The sequence below is a fragment of the Pelodiscus sinensis genome, chromosome 1 (assembly GCF_049634645.1).
Source record: "Pelodiscus sinensis isolate JC-2024 chromosome 1, ASM4963464v1, whole genome shotgun sequence".
Lineage (NCBI taxonomy): Eukaryota > Metazoa > Chordata > Testudines > Trionychidae > Pelodiscus > Pelodiscus sinensis.
The window spans coordinates 95,345,419-95,370,392 of NC_134711.1; the positions used below are offsets into that span (position 1 = coordinate 95,345,419).

General features: G+C 42.7%; 1 protein-coding gene across 7 annotated transcripts in view; it reads left to right on the forward strand.

Moving 5' to 3' along the window:
* LARGE1 (LARGE xylosyl- and glucuronyltransferase 1) overlaps nucleotides 1–24,974 on the forward strand; it is a 498,136-nt gene that overhangs the window by 461,027 nt on the left and 12,135 nt on the right. For 6 of the 7 annotated variants that reach the window (XM_025178894.2, XM_025178889.2, XM_025178890.2 and 3 more), the window contains 3 exons: nucleotides 3,698–3,976; nucleotides 14,319–14,465; nucleotides 21,967–22,162. In XM_025178894.2, the coding sequence (XP_025034679.1) occupies nucleotides 3,698–3,976; nucleotides 14,319–14,465; nucleotides 21,967–22,162 (622 nt within the window). The remainder of the gene's footprint in view (nucleotides 1–3,697; nucleotides 3,977–14,318; nucleotides 14,466–21,966; nucleotides 22,163–24,974) is intronic. The other variant, XM_025178891.2, reaches the window with a different exon arrangement.

A 24,974-nucleotide genomic window follows, 5' to 3' on the forward strand; every position in this document is an offset into this window, starting at 1 on the left:
AGAGATTGGGGTGAGGTTACAGGGTCTGAGACACACTTTTTTCCCCAGTGTCTGTTTCAGGGTTTATTTATTGTCGCAGTAACTCCCATGTGGCAGCCAGACATGGCTCCACACATGGAATAAGCGGCCCATGGGCCAAGTCTGGAATGGAGGCTGTGTCTTGCCAGGAGCGCAGGGAGTACAGCCAGGATCCAGCCTGCCAGCACCTGGACAACAGACTCCAGCGGCCACACGGGGCTTTCCAGCAGGTGCGAGTGCATGGGTGGCATGAGGTGGAAGCAGAGCAGTGCGCAGATCAGCAGGGACACAGCCATGGCAGCAGCAGGTCCTTCACAGGAAAGATGGCAGTCAGGTCTGCGTTTGCCCCTCATGCTGCTCTCAGGCTCCCTGTCCCAGGCGTGGTTTCCAGATGCTCCATTGGCCAGTTTCTGGCCAGTGGAGCAGTAGGAAAAGCCTATAGGCAGTGCACCGGTGCACTGCTTTGTTTCTCCAGCCAGAGAAGGGGGAGCGCAATCACGTGTGCTGAGATGTTCGTGGCTCTGGCTTTTTCCCCGATCCCAAAGCAAGGCTCGGGGCTTTCTCCACTCCTCCACCCTCGCGTGCCACTGAAAATCGTATTGCGCGCTGACCCCTTGTCTTGTCTGACCCATTACGCAGGTTATAGAATGTCACCCAGTGATTCCAGCATCAAGCCGAATAAGTTGTGTAGGATCTGAGCGTGTCATTTAGAAAGACATTACAGAGCTGGGAGAATCCTGCACCCAAAAAAAATAAAAATTCTGCACACAATATCTTCAAATTCTGCATAATTTATGTGTCAAAATAACACAATATAATCACTTTAAAAAACAACTAATAGTCCTGTAGCACCTTAGGTTCGGACTAGGGATGCAAATAGTAGTTAATGAAGTGGGGATTTAAATATCCCGCGCTTCATTAACACGATCTCGCCTGCGCACTAGTTCGAATCACAGCTGATTCGAACCAGGAAGTGCGTGCCGGGACGCGTTAGTTCGGACTAAAGCCCTTAGTCCGAACTAACGTTACTCCTCAAAAAATGAAGTTTTTTTCAGTTACAGAGTAACACGGCTACCCCTCTGAAACAATATAATCACACCAATTTCAATTATATTGGTAATGTATTTCAAAATACCTGTCCACAAGTATGGCTATAACAATGCAAACAACAACAAAGATTCGGAAAATGTTTTTTGACAAATAGATTCCTTAGTTGGCATATGAACACAGAACTTTGGATAATAATTCTTTTAAACTGCAATACAGAAACTTTATTTCCTGTACCCCTACAAGCAGTGCAAAGGCTAAGAGGATCCAGGGATAGTGGAGGAACTGAGACAAAGGGAAGTAGTTGCTAAGGAGGCTGGGAGAGTGAACGTGGAGAGTTGTCAGATATGGGTGGGAGAAGTATGGATTTTTTTTTCTAGGGAGTTGTATTGCCTCCCTAATACAGACCCTGGCTTACCCCTATCCTCTCTCATTCCTCCAGGCACATCTGCCTATGTCCCAAGTGTCCCTGCACCAACATTCTCTCTTCTCATCATATGTCCTGGCACCCCTAGCCCCAATCTCCATGTGGCCCTGCTCCACCATTCTCATTTAGACCCTGGCTCAATGTTATCACTCCACTAGTTCCTGTTGCCAGCTCAAATCTATCCTCCCACTAGCCCTCTAAATCCCAGGCTATGTGACACGCCCCCCCCCCCCCCTTTTGTTGATTTCCTGCATATTCCATGCCTGCCCCTCTGGCCCTATAGGCAGGGTGCAATAAAAAAGCACTCTGGCCCAGGATGGCTGCTCTGGCACATGAGCCATCTGCTCTCTTTTTTTAGCACCACATCAGTCTCTGGTGGGTGAAAGGTGTAATTGCAGCATGATCCCTTTTATGGCTTTTCTTCACCTTCCCAGTTAGAATCAGTTATTCTGCAGGGTAGGAGGAATCTGTGGAGGACATTAATTCTGTGCTTGTTTAGTGGCATGGAATTCCCCCAGGAGTCAAAATATCCTGAAGTGAGCAGAACTCAACAAGGGGAAATTTAAATTCACAGAAACAGTTCCCTCCTAACTACTATGTAAAGTTTTCAGACATCATCAGGCGTGCCGTTTAAATGAGTTATATGTGCCATGTGTCCATTGCTTAGAGTGCTTGAAAGGCATTTCTCTGCACCTGTACCCTGGCAGTTTCTCATTTAAGCAAGAGTGTCCTTTATCTGAGTGATGATTAATAGGATTTTGCTGATTAATTGGTTTCCACTGTGTAACAAAAAAGTATGCTTTTCTCTATTGCTTAGCTACAATACAGGTTTTATTTATGGTTTCTAAAACCAGTAGCCTAAAGCCTTTCATGTACCTTTAAGGTCTTTTTTATCGATCTATGTCTCTAATACAGCTGCATGTTGCAGCCTGATAATAACCTTTGTTTCAATAATAGATAAAAAGAAAATAATGCACCAGGTATGGACTAGTCACAGTAATCTGTGGAAAAAGCTTTATATCTTCCTGGATGTCATCAGGATCACTCAAAGCTGGAAGAAAAAGCTATTAAATAAAAATCAGAATTTATATTTTGCTGGTATGAACACATCATTCCTTTCTGCTACAAAGCTTAGGGAGATCGTAGGAGTGGGAAATTATTTCCTTTGATTACAGTGATGCAGAAAACTTTTCTTGTGTCTTGTATGAATATTAATGGGGGAAAATGTTGTGATGTGGAGATTTGGAAGGTGGTAGGGAAGACAATCGAACTCCTAGTCTATTCTTTCTGATTTGGAATAGAATACCTTGCTGTTCAGTATAGATTTGTTTCACTTTACATTAACTAAAGATGCTTTTTAAACAGTGCTTGTATTTTTTTAAGAGTTAAATCTTAATTTGTATATATCCCTCTAAAAACAGTCTGGATTGTTTAGAGCATTTTGACCCGGTGGGATTTAATTTAGCTTTGTGTATGGAATCTCTGTTGTTTGTGTCAATAATGTCAATACATGTGTATGAGTTTAAAAAATTATAAATAAGATTTATTTTTAAAAGTCTATGGCAAAACAACTTGAAGAGAAATCATTACAAATTATACAAATTGATACTTTAAAAGCTACTTCTCTTTGAAATGTTTTCTCTTTATATTCCATGGTCCAACCCCCCTGCCACTCCATGTCCCACACACATTCCCTCATACCCCATCTCATTTCTGTTGATGTGCCATCTTTGTGACATTGTCCTTAAGTGCGTGATTTTGGTTGGTAGGAATTCTCCTAAAATGCAGTAATCAGCCAATCCATCACATTGTATGGCTTTAAAATTTCATTCCATCTCAAAACCTTATGGGACTCTGCCCTTTCAGGGCTTTTGTAGTAGTATAGCAGGCCAAGTGCATTATCAGTGTCTACATCTGTTCCTTTCCACATGTTACTCAAAAGAAGCTACAAAATCTTACTGAGGTCACCCTTACGACAGTGGAAGTCACGCAGCACCACCTTGGATTGTAAGTCGCCCATCTGTAAGTGGAAGTATACAGACAGATCCCTGCACCCGTGCAAAGCCTCACTTACTTCAGTGGGACTTCACATAGATGCAGGAGTTCACCTGTGCAGGCTGTCATGCATCATCACCATGGCCTTTGGTAGGAAGAGCCCTGGAGAGGTTCATTTCCCTTTTCTGATTCTTCCCCTTCTTCTTTCAGGCTCCAGATGCTTGAAGCCATCTGCAAACATTGGGAGGGTCCAATCAGCCTGGCACTCTATCTTTCTGACGCAGAGGCCCAGCAATTCCTGCGCTATGCGCAAGGCTCAGAAGTTCTCATGAGCCGACGCAATGTTGGGTACCATATAGTGTACAAGGAGGGCCAGTTCTACCCTGTCAATCTCCTGCGGAATGTGGCCATGAAGCACATCAGCACACCGTACATGTTCTTATCTGACATTGACTTCTTGCCCATGTATGGACTCTACGAGTACCTCAGGTAAATATAGGGTGGGGCTGTTCATATACCCACATTCTCACACACACAGTGAAACAGTCGGATCAGTCCCTAAGTGAGGCATAATAGCTTAAAATATTAGAAATGTGTGAACACCAGGCAGGGGAGAGGGTGACCGAAGGGGCTTTATCTAGACATAATTGGATGAAGTGAAGAAAGGGGAAACTGAGACAAACAGTGAGATCTATTTGATGGGAATAGTTCCAAGGGACCTGGTACAAGGCCCTCATTGCTGGTAGTTGGACCAAGCCCTAGTCCATATGCAGTAGTTTCCTGTATCAGCAAGGAGACAGGCTGAGTGACCTATTAGGTCTTTTCCTTCTCTGGTGTGCAAGGTTCTAGGATGTCTGTGACAGAAGAAACACGCAAAATGTTACTGACATTGTTCTCTACCTGTGAGGTACTGTTAACCCAGTCAGCACTGTATCCTGCAAATGGGGTTGTGATCCACGCTGTTTTGACATGTGATTGAAAGACAAAGAACTTGTCAAGACAGAATAATGAGTGTACTGAAATTGGAAGGGGTGACTTGAATGTGTATTGTATAGTAATGAATGTGAAGACACTTGACTGAGTGAATTCTGAACCTCTGATCATTTAACACAGCCTCCTTTAATGAAAACTTTTTCTCTCTGCAAAGAGAGGCTTACTACCAGGTCCCATTATGTGGGAAAAGGAGGACACCCTCTGGTCAGAAGGATTTCAATTCCTGAATCCCTGTAGAGTCTCAGTTTTTTCTTTGCTCTTTGTCTCTCTTAAAGATGGATAACGTTTTCTCAAAGTCATCCAGTGAGGGTTCCAGATATGCAGCTATTCAATTTAATTGCATAGATCCAAGCTCTCTGAGTATAAAAGAGAAATACACATTTCTGCAAATGGGCTTGATTCAGAAAAGCCTTCACTTCAAATTTACAACTCACTAAGATTTTGTTCTCCCACACAGATACATGCTGAGTTGTTTGGCTGTAAAAGATCCCTGCACCACTTGAATGCAGTCTGAGTCCTACTCACCTTGTAAATTTTCATATGCGTGTACATGCAGTTAACTGCATCAAAAACAGTGGAGTTACATCTTCCGATGTCAGCATCAGTTTATCCCTGTGTCTCCTTCTGCCTTTGTATGGTGCAGTTGTCACAAAACAATTCTGCCCCTGCACCCAAAACAGGGCTGCCAAAGCAGGGAGCAAAGAGAGCTGCTTGCCCTGAGGCCCAGCGATTTAGAAGAGCCTGGGGCTCCCAGACCACTACCACAGAAACTGGCACTCTGGGCCCTTTTAAACTGCTGTTGGAACCCATGGCCGTGTGGTCTGAGCAGTGCAGAAGGTCTGGTGGGTACAGACTAGCCCTCAGCCCCCCTTACATCCAAGGTCCCACCCCTTCTGGGAGAGCCTGGAACTACCCCCTCCCCATGTTTTCCAGGGGCCCAGCCTCTTTTCTGTCATCAGTCTTGCCCCAAGACAACCCTCCCAGGAATTGCAAAGTGATTATTATTATTAGCTTTTCTTTGCTTAGGTGCCTATGTCACATAGGACACGTGCCCCATGCTTTCTGCAGATTGACTTCGGGTCAGAGCTCTGAAAGTGGCCCCAGCGGCTGTGACACTGGCATGTGTTCCAGAGAAAGCAGCTGATTCCTTCCCACTGCTCAGAGGCACAGTAATGGCAGCCAGCACTAAAAGGCAAGAAGAGAGCAGGAGCAGAAGGATAATGTGGAGAGATGTATTTAAGACACTGAAGGATAGAAATAATTTCCGGGGTGTGTGAATTTGGTTCAGATGAGTAAATGGAGAGTCCCACCTAGTGGCACAATTAGGAAGTGAGAAGATTTACACTGAATGTTGCAGCTGATGTGTGATGCTCCACAAATGTGCATGCATCTCTCGCACCAGCCAGACTCTACTTGGGATTCCCTGTTGCTCAAGGAGTTCAAAATGGCTAATCTGTTACTTCTGTCCCTTTACAAAAGGGATTTTGTGAAGGGCTTTTTTGTCAACTAATGAGCAGTGTTAAGTAAAATAGTATAGCAAGTTACCAGTCTTGGTTTAAATAATGGTGACCGCCATGTGCTTCTTCACTGGATTCATACTGGTACCTTCTGTAGTAGTGGATTAGTAATACGCATCTGAATGGCAGAAATAGGGCTGTCCATGCACACATTCATTTCTGTCCCCCCACACTGAGTAATAATAGGCTAACAGAAATGATATATGGTGCCTAGGGTTGCCAGATGGTTTCAACAAAAATACCGGACACACTTGACATTATATCACAATCTACATCTTATTACATCTTATTTAGAAAATACTGGACATTTGTATTTTCTCATTTATAGTTTCTCAATTTGTTTCCCGAACAGAGAGCTCAAATACTGGACTATCCGGTTCAAAACCGAACACCTGGCAACCCTAATGATGCTTAAGTCCTGGCTCTCATAAAGAGAAAGTCCCTCTGATAATACATTGATGTATCCATACTGAATGCTGTATATCAACAGTCTACATCAGCGGTCTCAAACTCCCAGCCCACGAGTCATCCCTGGCTAGAGAAGTTGCATAATCCAGTCCAGGGTGGGTAGGGAGGGTCTGTTACCCTAGCCCCGACCCTTCCCATCACTGTGCCACTATCTCACCTCCATGGCACCTGATCACCCAAGGACATGGCTTCAAGGATGGGGGCCTAGCATGGAAAAGCAGCAGCAGTCAGGCCCTCTGCACTCCCCACAGTGACAGGAGCCACAGGGAAGCAGAGAGCACTTGGCAAGCACACACACTTCTCAGCGGAGAGCATGAGAGGGTCATCTGCTACTGCCCTACACCAGCCTCCATTGTCTTCCCAAGTGCTTTCAGCCCCGTCCAGCTTGGGGTAACCCATAACTGCACACTATTCAAAGTATGCTCTGAAAACAGAATTATTAATTTCCCTCTGGGCTTTTCTGTGGCACTTATTATCCAACTCATTAATGAAAATATTGAATAGCAACAGACTAAGGACAGACCCCCGTAAGACTCCACTAGATTAATCCCCCTCATTTGATAGTAAATCATTGATAAGTTCTCTTTTTCAGTATGATCTTTCAAATAGTTAAGTAAGCATCCATATTATGTTTCCCTGGTTTACTTATGAGAATGCCACATAGGACTTATTAAGAGGAAGATACATCCTATCTACAGTTTCCCTCCCATTCACTAGGTCAGTAACTCTGTCAAAGAACATTTAGTTGCTTTGACATGATTTGTTTGTGACAGTTCTATGTTAGCTATTTCTTGGCATTCTGTTATCCTCTAGGTACTTGCAAATTGATTGTTTAATAATTTGTCCCCGTATCTTCCCAGGTGTTGAAGTTAGGCTGGCTGGTCTATAATTCTCTGAGTCCACTTTGTTCCCCTTTTAAAAGATAGCATTATATTTGCCCTTTTCCTGTCATGTGGAATCTTGCCTGCCCTCAAAAATAATCAATATGGATACATCTACACTGCATTGTTATCTTGAGATAACTAGCGTTATTTCGAAATAACAACGTGAGTGTCTACACAGCCATTCTGTTATTTCAAAATAATTTTGGATGGCTTTCCGAAATCTGTAAACCTCATTCTGCGAGGAATAACGCCTGTTCCGGAATAGCTATTTCGAACTAGTGGCAGTGTAGATACTCCACTGCTGTTATTTCAAAATAGCCCCTCATCAGGGCCATTCTAAGTTATTTCTCCCCAATGCCTCCTGGAGCTCTAAATCGCGATAGCACATCTACATTAGAGAAGCCTGCTTCGGACTAATCTTGAGACTTCCCTGCAGTGTAGATGTGCTATTTCGAAATAAGCTATTTTGGAATAACTATTCTGGAATAACTATTCCAGAATATCTTCTTCCGAAATAACTGTGCAGTGTAGACATACCCTAACAGTTCCAAGATTGCTTCAGCTAGTTCCTTAAGTATCCTAGAATAACCTTCCTCAGGCCCTGCCAACTTGAATAAATTTAAATTATGTAAATATTTTCTTTAACCTCTTCTTTCCCTTTTTTGACTTGTGCTCCTTCCCCTTTTAGGTTAATGTTAATTGTGTTAAGTATCTAGTTACAATTAACCTTTTCAGGAAAGAGAAAAGCAAAGTAGACATTAAATACCTCATGCAATTAGTCCACCTTTCACACTAAATAGTGGGCCTACATTTCCTTCATCTTACCTCACTCCTAATGTACTTATACATCCTCTTATTTGATTTTATATTCTAGGTGTAACTCATTTTGTGCCTTAGCCTTTCTGATTTTGTTCCTACATGCTTAGGCTCTTCTTTTGTGCTCTTCCTTAGCAACTTATCCATGTTTCCACCTTTCATTAGTTCCTTTTTGATTTTCAGGCAATTCAAGAACTCCTAAGGGAGCCCTTTTGGCCTCCTACTATTCTTTCGGTCTTTCCTTTGTGTCAGGATAGCTTACTGTTGTGTGTTTAATACTGTCTCCTTGACAGACTACCAACTCTGCTGAACTCCTTTTTCCCCTAAATTTTCTCCCCGTGGCACCTTTGCTAGCCGTTTTCTGGTAATGTTAATGTCTCTTCTTTTTTTTTTTAAGTCCATTGGCCTTTTTCTGCTGCTCTCTTGCCTTCTTTTCCTTGAAATCATAACATCTATCATATCATGATCACTTTTGCCCATGAAGCTTGTACTGCCACTACTTCACTGCTATTTTTAGCCACACTAGCTAGATTAAAGTTAGTGTAGGTACGCTCACACAAGCTGCAATCACACCTCTGACCCTAAACCCCAGTTTCTCCATACAATAAGTGCAGGTGATAATATTGACCTACCAAACAATGAGGCTGTGGAAATTATTAAATACTTGTAATCATTTTGAAGAAGAAAGGTTCTGTGGCTGTATTTGGGGTTAGTTTGACCTCTAAGTGGATTCTTCAAGATCACTTTCCACGCTACCAAAAAAAAAAGGTAATGAGAAATTTACCTTTATTTTCTTTCCTATGTCTTATTGGTAGATTAGAAACTTAACCCAGCCTTCATTATGTCAGAATAACATATCTTGCATTGGGAGCTGCACAAAAGGATGCCAGGAAAATGGTTTCCTGGACAGAGAAAGGTCTTCACAAATTTATATATACTTGTTTTTGGAGTTGGGGAAAGGGTAGGTATTAGAAAATAGATGCTGAGATACTGTACACAAATTAAATAATTTCCTGTGTTGGTTGCAACATATCCAAATTTATTATTGGCATTCCGTTACATACTTCGAATGACAATTATGGTTGAAATCTTTCCAATTCAAACACCACAATGCCTAACAAAAAGGTGGAAGAAAAAAAACAAATATACTTTAGGTAATGAAAGAGGTAGATTGTAGTGGAATGATGCCACTAGAAAAACGAGCGTTGAAAAACAATTTTGACCAATAAAACTGAGCATAGCGCATGCAAAGAAAAGCCAGTTAAAGATCTAGTGGGAGATCAGCGTGCTGCATTGATTGTCCATGTTGGAGATTTAAGAGAGGCCCTTTGCTCACAAACCAGCAAGGCTGGGGAAATCAAAGACAGAGTGATTCTCCAGGGGACAGTTCTGATGCTGCACCAGCTATCTCTGTCTGGTTGGTTTGAGGTGAGCAGAGGCACTTTGTGAGCTCTGCATGCATCCCAAATTCCCTACATGCAGAGCTACTGCATCCTTCCAACCACCCCCTCCTTATTTCCCTCACCTGCACTTGCCCTTAGACTTTTGGTCAATAGCTCACGGTTCTCACAGTTCCAAATCATCCTAAAAATACTCAACTTTGATGTCCCCTACCATTTTAAATACCACCTTGTGACCACTGAAATATTTGAAAATGCTGTCCAGAACTACAGTCTCCATTTCCTGTCCTCCACTTCCATCCTAGATGTCTTCAGTCTGGCTTCCGTCCTCTATTCCACTGAAACTGCTGTCACTAAAGTCACTAAAAATTTCTTCATGGACAAATTACAGGACTCCTATTCCATCCTCATCCTCTTTGACTTCTTGACTGCTTTTGGCCCAGTTGACTGTACCTTCCTCCTTGAGATGATGTCCTCCCTGGCTTTTTATGAATATTGCTCCTCATTTCCCTCTGTCCTCCTTGGTTAATCCTTCATTGTTTCAATTTGTGGGCCCTTTTTCTCTCCTCTTCCACTTCTGACGGGGGTTCCACAGAGCTCCCCCCTTGGTTTCCTTGTCGTCTTCTACTGTGTGCCAGACTAGGATCTCCAGTTCTCATTGGACTCAAGGCAGCCAAAGACAGACAGCAGAAATTGCTCCATAGCTTTCTGCACCAGGAGCATTCTGGTGAGTTGGGGAGAAGGCACAGTGGAGTGGAGATCTATTCCCTCCCCCACCATGCCAATTCTCCATTGTCATTAAGCCCTCTATGGATTTCATGCACATTAGAAGCTACTTCCCTACAGCTCTAACTAGCACTGGGGCCAGGCAGCTGAGGATCAGGGAATGCAAGTAGCCCTCTAGTGCCACTTCTGCACCTCAGGCAGTGATCAAGCTTGGCTTCTTAGTCACTTGTGGGTGTGTGGCTCACCTCTCTCCTGGCTAGTCACTTAAGGAATGGATTGAGGTTTTTCACGACTTTATTAAAAGGCAATAATCCAATGCCCTAACAGCATGATTGGTGCATATATTTCATCTGCCTAACTCTCTCCAGGATCCTCATCCACTCTCATGGCTTCAGTGCCCATTTACGCTGAGGCCTCACAATTTATTTCTCTGCATCCTATCTCCCCCTGTCCAATCCCACACCTTGGCCTGTCTCCCTGGCTTTTGCTTGTGTATTACCCAGGGCTGGCCTGAGCCATTCGTGCACCCTGGGAGCACAGTGCCGCCCCAGGAGTGCGACGCATGCGCAGCCCCACCCCGGGCACACTGCACATGCATGGCCCCGCCCTGGGCATGTGCGGTGCCACCCCCGCCCGGCCTGGCAGCCTCACGTGGCGGCCCCTACAGTGGGGCGCCCCGGGCAGTAGCCTGGTCAGCCCGTAGCTTGGGCTGGTTCTGGTATTACCACCTGCCTACACTCAACATGTCCAAAATGAAACTCAGTGTCACCTCTCTCCACTTTCTCCCTCTCCTTGTTACAGCTGCCAGTGCCGCCCCATCCTTCCCATTACTCAGACCTGTAGCCTGCATGTCATCTGTGACTCTTAATTCCCCTCTCTGTCTAGCCCACAAATTGAGGCCAAAACCAGATCGCAACATTTCCTCCACCAGGACATTTCTAACATCCACACTCAACCATCTTGACTAATGCCCCTCCTATCTAGGCTTCCTAATTCCCACCTCAGCCCCCTTAACATCCATGCCATAGTACCACTGCTGTGCTGCTAAAATCATGATGCTAGGACCATGTCACCTCTCTCTTACAGCATCTCCCCTAGTTCTCCTGCTGCTTTTGCATTAGATTCCAGCATTGTAGCCTCTTCTTTAAGGACCTTCGGAACCCTTCCCCCACCCCACAAAACCATTCTTCCCTCCTTTTACATTGACCCCACCCTCAATGATTCCAGTCTCTTCCACTCATTTGTGTCTTCATTTTTGTTCTCCTCCATGCTGCTCCTATGCACAGAATGTTCTCCCCTACTAATCCATAAAACTACCATCCTCGCCTCCTTCCAGCCCAACCTTTGTGCCTTGATACCTGCAGTTAATGGCAATGGCTATAAGGATTGCCAATATAAATATTACTTTCCTTCTATCTAATAACATAAGAGATGAGTGTGCTGTAACTATCTAGTTGTGCAGACAAGCCCCTCTACATAATCTCATAGTGCTACTACGGTCACTCTTGTCCTCCCTTGCCTGTCCCTCTGGCTTCTTAGTTATACCCGCTTTTTGTATCTGAAATTGGATCTTAAGCTCTTTGGGCACAGATGGTCTCGCACTTGGTGTTTGCACAATGCCTAGCATAATGAGGACTCAGTCCCTGACTGAGGCTTCCAGGTGCTACCGCTCTTCAAATAAAAACTAATATCAACAACCACAATATAAAGCTGCCATCTCTGGCAAAACACCTAAGGTAGGACATCAGTGCAAACGCTACCTGCCCTTCCCCAGGGATGAAACCCTGTGTGCTGTAGCAGCCTGGGCTGCTGGATCAGGGTAGTGCAGTTCGTACGTCTCTAAGCCAAGGGGATGAACCAAGACTAGGGAGTCCTAAAATTGTCAGTGAGACTAAATTAGTATGATTTCCATACTGAGAATAGCTAAAAGAAACAGCAAGTTAAAGCAGAAGGAAGAATCATTAGGAGTGTCATAAAACACTGGATTTTGGCATCACTCAGTGATTCTGGCAGGTTGAGGAGGTTCTGTTTAAAGGAGTCATCTACATGCAGATCATTAGCAGTGAGGGGAAGGAAACAGAAGAAAAAGTAGAGGAACGTTTTAATGGGTCTTTCAGTTAGTGTGAAATTTGTTAGAATGTGCCGTGTCTCTAAACAGTGCAAATGTTCAGATAGCTGACTGAGAACACATTGTTTTTATAGAACAAACCTACAAGGAATCCTATGATGCAAAATTAATACAAATTTCCTAAAACTCAAATTTTATTAAATAATCTTTTCCTCCTCCTTCTCTTCCTCCTCGTTTTATGCAATGGGAATGAATTCTTGGAATTCTGGCCCCAGTGAGTTGATTCCCTTTTGATGTGACAGCATTCCCAGTTCCTTCATCTCAAAGGCGGTAGATAGTTTGTTGCGTGTCAACATTGTCCTTGGCTGCTCATTGCAGTACCGTACAAGTAAGTTCAGTAAATCCTATTAAGGGGAACTGAGTATGACATGGGAGAGAGGAAGGTGTTTCATAAGAAATGCAAAAATAATGAAGTTAAGGCAGAGTTATTTCTACTGACAAGTAGAGTAAGATTCAGTTTAGAGTGGCAGTAACTTTTTATTTTTTTAAATTACTTAGGAAAGTGAAGCCCCAAGAGCTCTGGCTAGGGCTGTGGACAGTGCAAGCAGGTGTTATACCAGATGACTCTATTATTGTTGTTATTAATAGTGTTGTTAAAATTATGTGTATGTCAGCAGTATCGGAAGTCCCCAGGAAGAAGGCCCCATTGGGGTAAGTGCTGTGAGGTTTTTCACCAGTCAGAATAGGCATACAGACAAAGGGTGGGCCAAAGGGATGCACCATTCACAAAGCCCTTCTGCACAAGAATTGCCTCTGTACTATATTTGTGAAGGGTGCCTAGCACAATGGTCTGAGGATCTATGTACAAATAATCATAATAATGCACAGTTCTGCTGATTTACCTCAGTCTTCATGTGTAGTCTCTGACAGCACACCTGCTTCTGAGCTTGTTACTCCAGACATGGGCCTCCCCTTCAGCAGAGACTAACAGTTGTGCCAGATGGTATTTTTGAGGGTAGGTATGTACTGTTGAAATATGTTTGGATTGGCACCAGCTCCCAGTCTGTGCTGTGTGAGGTCTAAACAAGAGTTAAAAACAAGGCTTAAGTAACAGTTCATTGGGCCCGTTGAGGCAACCGCACACAAGTACACAGTAGGGTTTGAGCAGTGACTGTCTCCCTTTGAAGTTGGGGACAAAATTCAAACCAGGAGATGGAAATTACCATAACAAAGCACTTTCAAAAGTTAAATATTTTTCAAACAAGAGTCTAAACTCTCATCCAGACTCTACTACCCTGTGCTTCTCTCAGGCATATACCCTGTCTGAATGAAGCAGTTGATCTTTCATGGGAACAGTATGCAGATGGACTTAAAGCATTGCTTTTGTTGTTGAACTCCCCCTAGCTTTCATTCAAATGCTGGCTGATTAGTTACCTCTCCTTCCTAAATTCCTGGGTTTTATCAGTTTAAATGTGAAAGAGAGTTTGGAACACAGAAACTAATTATGTTGAAATGTAACTAGTCATCCCACACAAATTTCCAAACTGTCCTGGCAAAAATGTGTCATTTCAGAACTGCCATTCCTTGGTTAGGTTATTCGATAATCTGTAATAACAAATAGGATGGCTCAAGGAGTTTGACCTTTCCTCAGCTGAGGGTCAAGCCGTTGGATCTACTCAAAATTTATTTGGACAAATCTATGTCATTGGGCAATCAGCTAGCATTGATCAGCCAAATACACCGCAAATTTATAAACTTGCATAGCAATGTATTGCTTATTTTTTTTCCTACAACAACCGATTAAATGAGATAAGGAAAACTACTCCACACCAAGAAAAAGCTGTGCCATGGTAGAATGCACCACTTGAACTGCCATCTCTTTGTTCTTTACTATGAAACGCCCTGTGAGTTGCCCAAGCTAATATTCTCCCCTTTGTATTCATTGCTCTTCTCTCCCAGGAAGTCTGTCATGCAGCTCGACTTGGACCATACCAAGAAAGCTCTGATTGTTCCTGCTTTTGAGACCCTTCGATACCGCCTGTCCTTCCCCAAGTCAAAAGCAGAGCTATTATCTATGTTGGACATGGGAACCCTCTTCACTTTCAGGTAACAGGAAGAGCATTCACTGCACCTCTGGCAATGATCAACCTTGGCTTCTTGCTCACCTGTGGGTGGGTGTGGCTCACCTCTCTCTTGACCAGTCACTTAAGGAATGGATTGCGGTTTTTCACCACTTTATTAAAAGGCAATGATCCAGTGTCCTAACAGCATGATTGGTGAATGTATTTCATCTGTAAACCATACATGCTAGCTACTAATATTTTCATGCCCTTTCCACTTGTCTAACCTCCTATTGTTAAATTAGCCTCATTTTATTTTTGGTATTTTTATTGCATTACAAAATCAAAAGTATGAAACTAGTGTGTGTGTGTCTGTGTAATATACCCTTTGTTGGCTATGCACAGTCCAGGTAATTCATTCATGTGATCAAAAATAGTTTTCTGCTATTCACTAGCTGACTCCAAAATTGACAGTCAATTTTTTAAAAAGGCTGATTAGAATGGCCATGGGTCTCGAATAAGCTGCTAAGCAGCTAGACAAATGAATGATGTTTCTCAATGCAAGGGGGAAACATTGTGGCTGTGTCTAGACTGGCCAGCTTTTCCGGAAAATCAGCCGCTTTTCCGGAAAAACTTGCCAGCTGTCTACACTGGCCACTTGAATTTCCGCAAAAGCACTGACTTCCTACGGTAAGAAATCAGTGCTTCTTGCGGAAATACTATTCTGCTCCCGTTCAGGCAAAAGTCCCTTTTGCTCAAAGCTTTTGTGCAAAAGGGCCAGTGTAGACAGCTCAGATTTGTTTTCCGCAAGAAAGCCCCGATCGCGAATATGGCGATCGGGACTTTTTTGCGGAAAAGCGCGTCTAGATTGGCACGGATGCTTTTCCGCAAAAAGTGCTTTTGCGGAAAAGCATCCTGCCAATCTAGACGCTCTGTTCCGAAAATGCTTTTAACAGAAAACTTTTCCGTTAAAAGCATTTCCGGAAAATGATGCCAGTCTACACGCAGCCTGTGGGTTTGTGTGTCTGAATACAAGACTAGGAGGCACGAACATCTGAGATCTAAACTCATCTTTGAAACAAACTCCCTCTATGGGTTTGCACATGTCACTTCCCTTTTCTGATTCTGTCCCCTTATCTGTAAAGTAAGAATAACACTTACCTAGGATTGATTAGTAGATATTTTGAAAGTGCCACAAAAGCTATAGGGTGTGCTGTTTATCCTACTGCATAGAGCACTGACCAGGCCTCAGGAGATATTGATTCTATTCCCAGCTCTGACTTGCTAGATGACCTTTGGCAAACCACTTCACCTCTCTGTGTGTCTCAGTTTCACATCAGTAAAATGGGGATAATAATGCTTACCTCTCCTGTGTTGAAATGCTATGAAAGCAATAGATGTAAACAACTATACAAGCGACAGGTGGTATTATTTATTATTCAGTAGAACTTTTTCTCTCCAGTCCCCTTTCTTTTCCACTTCTCACAAATTGCTTTTTGTGGAAGATGCCGCTTGTGATGGGTCGAATCACAGAAGTCCCCTTGGAGTTACCTCTGGTGTGCTGATCATGCCACTGACACCCGTCTTCCTGCTCTCTGGGGCTCCCCACCACCCTGACCTCAGAGTTGTGCCCCTGCAGAGCATCACAGACCCTGACCCATTTCAGCTTCGGGAGAGCTTAGCTAATAAGGGCTCAGCATCCAGAAAACCAACCTCCAAAAGGAACCAAACCCCCAAATAAATCCATCTTAATCTGTATACAAATTTTACACAGAGAAAGTTCATAACATACACCTATTTTTCCATTTTATCAGTGAGAGATAAGCACAGTGGTTGCTTCCCCCCCCTCCCCCATACACACATCAGTTATTTACACTGGGCATGATAATAAACAAAAATGTTGTTATAAGTATAAAGAGCAGGATTTAAGTAGTTACAAGTGAAAACAGTCAGATCGTTGTAAGTTACTAAAGTAAAATGAACAAAAAACCCTGCATGTCTAGTTCTAATTTACTCTTCATTTGGAGTAACGTTAGTTTGAGCCAAGGGGTTTGGTAACGCGTCCCAGCGCACCGGCAAGATCATGCTAATGAAGCGCGGGATATTTAAATCCCCGCTTCATTGACTATTTCGAATGCCTGCATTTGTATCCCTAGTTCGAACTAGGGTGCAAGTGTAGACATACCCTAAGAAACTTGTTACATGAAAATTCTTACCCTAAACAATAGCTGAAGACAAAGGATTGATGGCTTCCCATTGCTTAAATAGACTTTCTCCCTGAGCAGGAACCTTTTGTTCAGCACCTCCTATCCCCATGGAAAAATACCACATCCAAGATAGATTCCACGTGTCTGTGATGCTCTGCAGGGGCACAACTCTGAGGACAGGTGGCATTGTCATATGTTAGGACCAACCATAGTTTGAGCTGATAGGACAAACAAGACTGTTCACGTGTTGTTGGTTTGAGTACCGAGTTCATTAAGATCAGGGGTATCACTAATGGCTTCTCATTAGCACATATAGAACTATAAACAGATCCACATTTCATATTTCTAACTTCACATACATGAATGATACATGCACAAAAATAGGATATACAGATTCAGCAGATTGCAACTGTAAAATAGATATATTTATAATCTGTTTTGTGTAAAGCATCTTGAATTTTGCATATTTATATCCATAAGCCAATTTTCATAAAATATGGAGTGCCCTGTGACACCTCTCTTCCCCCATTATCTGTATTAACTACTTGCAGTGGATTTCTTTCATGTTGCTAAGCTGCAACATGAAGTGCACTAGCAACTTTTTTGCAAGCTACTTTCTACAGACATCACAGCAGGTGGTTTGTATGATCCCAAAGAACATTGTTTTGATGATGCCACTGCCTGTGATTCACTTGGAAATAGGAAACCCACAGCAACTGAGAGGTAGGAGAAAGAATAGAGGTGCTATATCAGTCCCTGGAGAAAAAAAACCTCAAGAGTATCGGTAGAGTTTGCTCTCTTCCACAGTTTCTTAATCACGCAACTATTGATAGATTAACTTGAGGTTTGTTTATAGAAAATAGCTTTCCCTCTTAGGTGAAAAATTAACCTTGAGTGGAAAAAAATCCCCTCAAGATTTTACTTCAGATCTTATATTTCATTGACAGCTATGTTTTCTAACTCTACTGCTGTCGTTTTCCTGCTTTAGACCTCCTCTTCCAGCTATACTGTATGTTGCATGCATACCGTCAAAGCCTGAAATCCTTTCTAAGCTATCTGTGACTTCATTGGGAATTTGATCTGAGAAAGGACTGAATAAGAACAGAGGAAAGACATCAGGCCTGTAGTAGATTTGTCTACTTATGTAGGACAGATTCTATAAACACTCTCCTAATCGTCTCGGTGTCATCATAGTGGTCCGATCTATCAATAGGCATGTAGCAGCTGGGATCGGGGCTGAGCATTTCCACTATGTTTTCAAGGTGCTTTTAATAAGGCTGCAAGTTGCAGCCAAGCTGGTGGGAGTGAACTGGGAGGAGTGCTGCTATGACAGTGATTGCTGATCATGCCTGCAGCATCCCAGATCCCCACGCCCCATGATAGATTACAATCTTTCCCTCAGTGAAATTGCTTTTGTCACCTCTTTTCCAAATGGTGACCTTTTCTGCCTCTGGGTTGCCGAGAAATACAAAGCAGCTCTCAATTACATCCTTCCTACAACTATCCCCCCCTCCTTCCACACACACAAAAAAGTCATCTAAGCTTTCAGGGTTGCTAAGAGGTGCTGTGCAAAAAACCTGTGCAGCAGAGGAATACCTTGTGAAATCATTCTGGCTTTGTTTCATAGTGTTAGTTTTTATTGTGCCATGACAAGATGGATCCACTTAGTACTGGGTAATGTCCTCAGGGTGAGGAACTATGCTCCTGGTGGAATCTTACAAGGATAACGAAGGTACAGAAGGCAAAAGAAAGCACCCTACTGAGACTGTGTAACCAGCAATGATTGATAAACTGATCGAGCCCATACCCACATCAGTATCCCCATTGAAGCCAATAAGACTGCTCATATGAGTTTCAAGTTAAGCACATATTGGGGGAGAAGGACCAGAATGAGAAAGTCAGGGATGCTGGTTGACATGCCGATGAGACAATACTAAAGACTGGCAAATCTCACTGCTATGTCTCTGTGGCTAATGTCTGGTGGAAACCACGATTTTATGGGAGTTTCTTTTGTATGAAGATCTTTTTAAATAATTTCAGCAGAGCTAAAATTTCACAGGATAATCAATGTGTAGCCAAGACCCAGTTCTAGCATGTATATATTCCTGAACTATCAGAAAGATGGCTACAACCCAATTATTCTTTCATAATCAGTCTATAGTGACCTTATTTCAGCATCCCGCATCCACCTCCCTTTTTCTTTTCCCTTAGCAGACATTTCTGCTATAAGACACAATATACCCACTTCATATAGCAACTACAGTTGTTATTATTGTGTTCCCAGCCAATATGGTATCTGATCCCAGAGTTTATCCACTCAGTAACTAGATATTTCCCCTCATTCAGAAAGCACAATGATATGATTATTATCTAGCTATAAACTCTTAGCTACCAGTATGTGTGGTTTCTCCATGTGATCCCATCATATAGAACTAAGCCATTTTGAAGAGGCAAATGAAAAATCCTTGATCTGTTTATAGATCCTTTTACTTTGAGGAAAATACTGTCATTGAGGATGGAATTTCAGGTGCATTTAAAGAAGCTGAATTTTCTCTGCAAAATGATTGGTTGGTCTCTATTTATTTGCTCGTGGACTGGTGGCCACATTACAGAACCACCATCACTGCTGCATTGACCAGCATCTTATAGTCAGCCACAGAGGCAGAAATGCCAAGAATTAAATAGACTTTGAGAATGACCTACCCTCTCACCCACAGGTTTGGACTTCCCCCCCCAAAAAAAGAAATACACTGATTCCACAGGGAGCATGTAGCTCCTCCCTTCTTTAATCAAAGTCTCTGCTTGTCTTCAATTCACTCACCTTCTCATCACCTTTCCCCCACTATCTTCTGTTTTGCCTGTCTCCCCCATCTCCTTTTCCTGATCTTTTTTTTTTTTCTATTCCTCTCATTTATCCTCTTTTTCTCTTCCCTTTTGGATTTCTCTTCAGTCCTTCTCCCTTCCAGGGGATACCTCTGGTGCTACTCCTGCCTACCCTACTATGTTGGTGGGGCTACCAGCAATAGCTGTAGAGGGAAAGTGATATAATTCAGGTCAGTTTCATGTTCTGCTCCTGCTGTTGCCTCTGGGGAAGCATTATGAGCGGGAGCAGCAACGCTAGCCTGATTCTCTGCAGGAATCCATTAATTAGCTGTCGTTTGTGGGGTGCTTTGAAGATATTAATCACCATAAGTGTTAAGTAGTAAGTATTGTTGTTGTTTATTAATTTCAAAATGCTGCAGGAGGGATAAAGGAAAATGACGCATTCCCCACAATCCTACATTGGATTTCAAAACCCTATTGTGAGTGTTGTTGATTTCGCTAGGGCCTGGGTTGAGACTACCAACTTATTTCCTAAAAACATCCAACGGCCAATAAACGATGAGACTGTGTCAGTGTCAGGACATGAGAACGAGAAGGTAGGTGAGGAAATATCTTTTGTTTGACCAACCTCTGTTGAAGGAATGTGCAAGCTTTTGCCCAGACCTGAAGAAGAACTCTGTGAAGTTCAAAATATTGTACCTTCCATCTAGAGAAATTAATCCAATAAAAGATATTTACCTAACCTCTCTCAGGCTACGTCTAGACTGCATCCCTCTGTTGACAGAGGGATGTAAATCAAGCATGTCGAAATTCCTAATGAAGCAGGGATTTAAATATCCTGTGCTTCATTAGCATAAACATGGCCGCTGCTTTTTTCCTAAACGGAGCTTTTTCGAAAAAAAAGCAGTCTAGACATGGATCTGTCAATAATAAACCCTTTTTCGACAGAGCCTGTATTCCTAAATAAATGAGGTTTACAGGATCTGTCGAAAAAGGGTTTATTTTCGACAGATCCGTGTCTAGACTGCCGTTTTTTATTCAAAACTCCGTTTCGGAAAAAAAAGCAGCAGCCACGTTTATGCTAATGAGGCGCGGGATAGTTAAATCCCTGCTTCATTATCAATTTCGACATGCCTAATCTATATCTCTCTGTTGACAGAGAGGTGTAGTCTAGACACAGCCTCAGTACATGGCAAAGGCTTTTGATCTCTGGCTTCCTGGAAGTCAAACCAGTGACTTAGAGTTGAATGGCTCTGTGCTGCTGGTTAGCCAGTCTGCTTGAAGTGAAACCACTTGTTTATGATAATAAATATATAAAAGTGAAACCTTTACAGTTTAAAAGAACACTAGTTGCTGTATAGTAAAATAATTTCCTGGTAGCCATGTCCCTCCTGCACTGATCTACTCTAGGATAAAGAGAGAAAGTAAACATTAGCTTCTTTCAGTTTCTCCAGGTATTACATACAATAAGATATGCACCAAATGTAAACTCTTAGGCTGTAATTTTTACCTTTGTGTTCCTGGTTCTTCATGGTTTGTAATGTTATCAGAGCTTCTGAGACCAAATATTAGGATCTAGGCTCTAAACCTGCAAATGGTTATACATATGCTTCACTTTATGCACAAGTTGTCTGTCCCCTTGAAGTCAAGGTGTCTTATTGCACAGCTGTTATAAATCTCAAAATACGACAATACAGATCACCTGCCTTATGCTTGTTTTTCTTGATTTAATCCATGAGTCTTCAGCATGAGCCTATCTCCGTGATTTCTGAAAAAGGTGTAAGAATTGTAAAAGGGCAAGAGAATCGTTGATCCTTCTGTTAATGGGGTATATTCAAGCTGTGCTTGGAAAAGACCCGCCATGGCATAAATAATATTAACAAAATATAGAATAATCCTTTCTTATAAATGGAATTGTGTTGGATAAAATTATCTCTGTAGTATCATGGATAACATTGATCAAGGCTTTTGCTTATTAATGTCATTACTTATTTGGGTTTCTACAGTAATAATAATAAAAAGAGGCACTTGTCCAGAGCTCCAGCTATCCCTCCCACAACTTAAAAATGTAAAAATAAAATGTATCACGTTCATCACTTTGGAACTGTAATAGCTAACATTCAGAAGCTTTAAATGAGCTACACAATTTCATTCCAAATTTCCAGCATTGCTGCTGTGAAGTGGATGTGCAGTTTTAGTATAGAAGCATCCTTTGTTTTTTCCATAATTATTGCTTCCCAGTCCTGGGATAGTCCTTTTGATAATTGTGTTTTTGTCAATTAACCTCATCGGCCTGGTAGGTATAAGCATACAGAGCACATGAAAGTATTGGAAAATGCTTCAAAAATGGTCAGAGTGTATTGAGTTGCCTATAATACATCCTGAAAATAATAATGGACTGAACAGCTAATGTCCTCATATTCAAGGGTTCCACCGAAAGGTACAGTTGCATATGTTTGCCAAGATGTGTCTCATTTCACTTTTCTCCCACTCCCATGCTCTGTATGTCTATTCAAGGTATCATGTCTGGACGAAAGGGCATGCACCAACGAACTTTGCCAAGTGGCGGACTGCCACAACACCTTATCAAGTTGAGTGGGAAGCGGACTTTGAGCCATATGTTGTTGTGAGGCGGGACTGCCCTGAGTACGACAGAAGGTTTGTAGGGTTCGGCTGGAACAAAGTAGCTCACATAATGGAACTGGATGCACAGGTAAAGAGACAACATCTTAATGCGATTCTTAGTGAGAGGTGTGGTTTTTATATGAACCCTTATACTGTGGAAGTGGATATAGAGTTGGTATCACCAAATTATTCAACCTGCCATTTCTAGATTCTGTAAACAGTTACTAAGAGGGAAAAACAAACCTTTTTTTAGTGTTTGCTGAGCCCTGGGTGGGAAGCATAGCCCTAGCAGGGCTGGGGCAGCAGGCCTGCAGCAGTGAACAAGGTGAACCTTCCTTAGTCTGGAGAAAACTGTCATTCAGGACCGCTCAGGTCTCTAGGGTGCTGGACCAGGGAGGGTCTCACCTGTAGTGTCTACTATATTATCCTAATACTAATACTTGCAACTTGCATAACAGTTTAATACTACAATTCACTTTTCAAATGCTGATACATGACACTTTAGTTGTGGAGAGTATCAATGTGATGATTTATTATCTGTGCATCTGTCACTGTGATTACATTTCCAATTGCAGCTCTCACACCGCTTAATGCTATTGGCACAGAGGCATTCATCCAACATACAGCGTCACACAAAGGAAAGTGGAAGCACTTTCAAAGACGATTGTAGCATAGTTCTTTGAAATGGTTATTGAGATGGAACTGTCTCTGGGGATGCTTACTCCTCCAGCCTCAGAACACACGATTATGTAAAAGACATTTTGTTTATAATGGTGGAGAGACTGGGCTAATCTCCTATTGAGAATCTGTCATCCTGGAGGAGACTCAGAATAAATGAGCTACCCATCCTGCAACAGTTCAGAGGCATCTCTGCCAGGAACTTCTGGAACTAGGGCTTTCAGTATATGGGAACTAAAGTACTTCCTATATTCTGTCTCTTTTTGCAGTGGAGACAGCTCCTTGACACAAAGGGTTTGGCTCAAAGAGCTTTGCTCTCCTACCTAGGTCTCACTAAGGGGTTCCTGACCCCCCCCCCCTTTTTGTGCTTTGTTCCTTCTCCTCACCCCCATCTGCCATCACTGACTACATGTCAGCCCTCAGCTCATCGGTAAGGGACTTAGTGGAATAAGACTGACCATCCTTTCCCCAAATGGGGGAAAAATAGTGCTGGACACACATGAGGCTTTTCACTGCTTTTGAGGTGTTGCTCCCACAGATCTAGTCTCTGCCGAAGGAGCTGCTTCAGTATTCTGGCCTCAGCTGGCAGAATCACCTCCCAACCCAGGGAAAGATTTCAGTGCTTTTTAGGAAATCTGGCTCCTACCAGGAGGCCTAGATGTGAGAGAGCATCACAGAAGGCTTATGCTGCTATAGCCCTTCAAAATGGCAGATAGGAAGGAAACAATTGTAATTATTCTGGATGCACCATGCGCTCATGGTGCTGGGGTCTGTACAGATACATAACTAGTGACAGATCCTGCTCCTAAGGGCTTATAAACGTTTAGAGCGTGAGTTTCCTGCAGGGCGGATATTTTTCCTTGCTCTAAGAGGAGGAAGGAAAGCTCTGGTGTATTTTTCCCAGCCTTCCAATGTCTCCTGCACCTAGCCAGCTAGAAGCCCCTCTCCCAGCTCCTTTCAAAAGGTCTTAGTAGGAATAATTTTGTTTAGCTGTAGATATAAATGAGTAATAGTCCCCAAAGGCCCCATTTGGGGTGGCCACCCCATTGTGCTAGGTTTTCCAACACAGAGAGATACATTTAGTGCCCTGAATGGCTTACAGTTTAAAGACACACGCAGACAACTGGAAGAAAGCTAATGTGACAATGCTTTAAAAAGGTAAATGGGACACCCAAGTAATTATAGGCCTTTCAACCTGACATCAGTCCTGAACACAGTGATAGAATGGGTGAGACAGGACTTGATTCATAAAGAATTAAAGGAGGATAATGTAATGAATGCCAACCTACATGGCTTCATGGAAAATAGATCCTGTCTAGCTGGATACCTTTTTTGCTGAGATTGTAAGTTTGGTGTGATAAGAGTAATATATTTAGACTTATGTAAATTATTTGAGTTGGTGCTGCTTGTCATTTTGATTAAGAAACTATACTGATACAAAATTAACATGGCACACATTAAATAGATTAAAACTGACTGACAGTCTGGTCATCTGAAGAAGTGGGCTGTGCCCACGAAAGCCCATGATACCATCTACATGTTTTGTTAGTCTATAAAGTGCTACCAGACTATTTGTTGTTTTTTAAGGTCTCAAAATGAAACTAATCGGAGAATCATTTTCAAGTGGGTATTTCTAGAGGGGTTCCATAGGGATCAGTTTTTGATCCTATGTTATTTAACAGTTCTATCAATGACCTGAAAGAGAACGTAAAATTATTAATGAGAAAGTTTGCAGCTGATGCAAAAAATGGGTAAGTGGTAAATAATGAAGGGAATAGGTAGCTGATGCAGAGAGTTTTGGATTACTTGGTCAACTGTGCTCAAATAAATAATGTGCATTTTTAATAAGCTAAATGTAAAGATGTGCCATTCATATGGGGATGCATAAAACCATACAGAAGAGAGGCAGATTTACCAGGCAGGTGAAAGGGATTGATTGGGGGTGTCTCCTGCCAGTCCTGAACTGCCCTAGCCTTGAGCCACCCTGAAGCGCTCTGCCTTTCCCACCCCTCCCCCCCAATTCATACAGGGACATTGCTGGCTGTTCCCCTTCATCAGGGAGTGAGGGGCAAGTGCATAGTTTGCTGCATTCTTCACTCTGGCTGGGGAGTGCAGGGGGCAGGCAAACGTGGACTTGCCCCAGCCATGGCACAGGCACCCCTCCCTCAGCTGCGCTTGCTGGAGCTACAGCAGCTGTGGAGAGATGCTTTTCACCTGGCCCA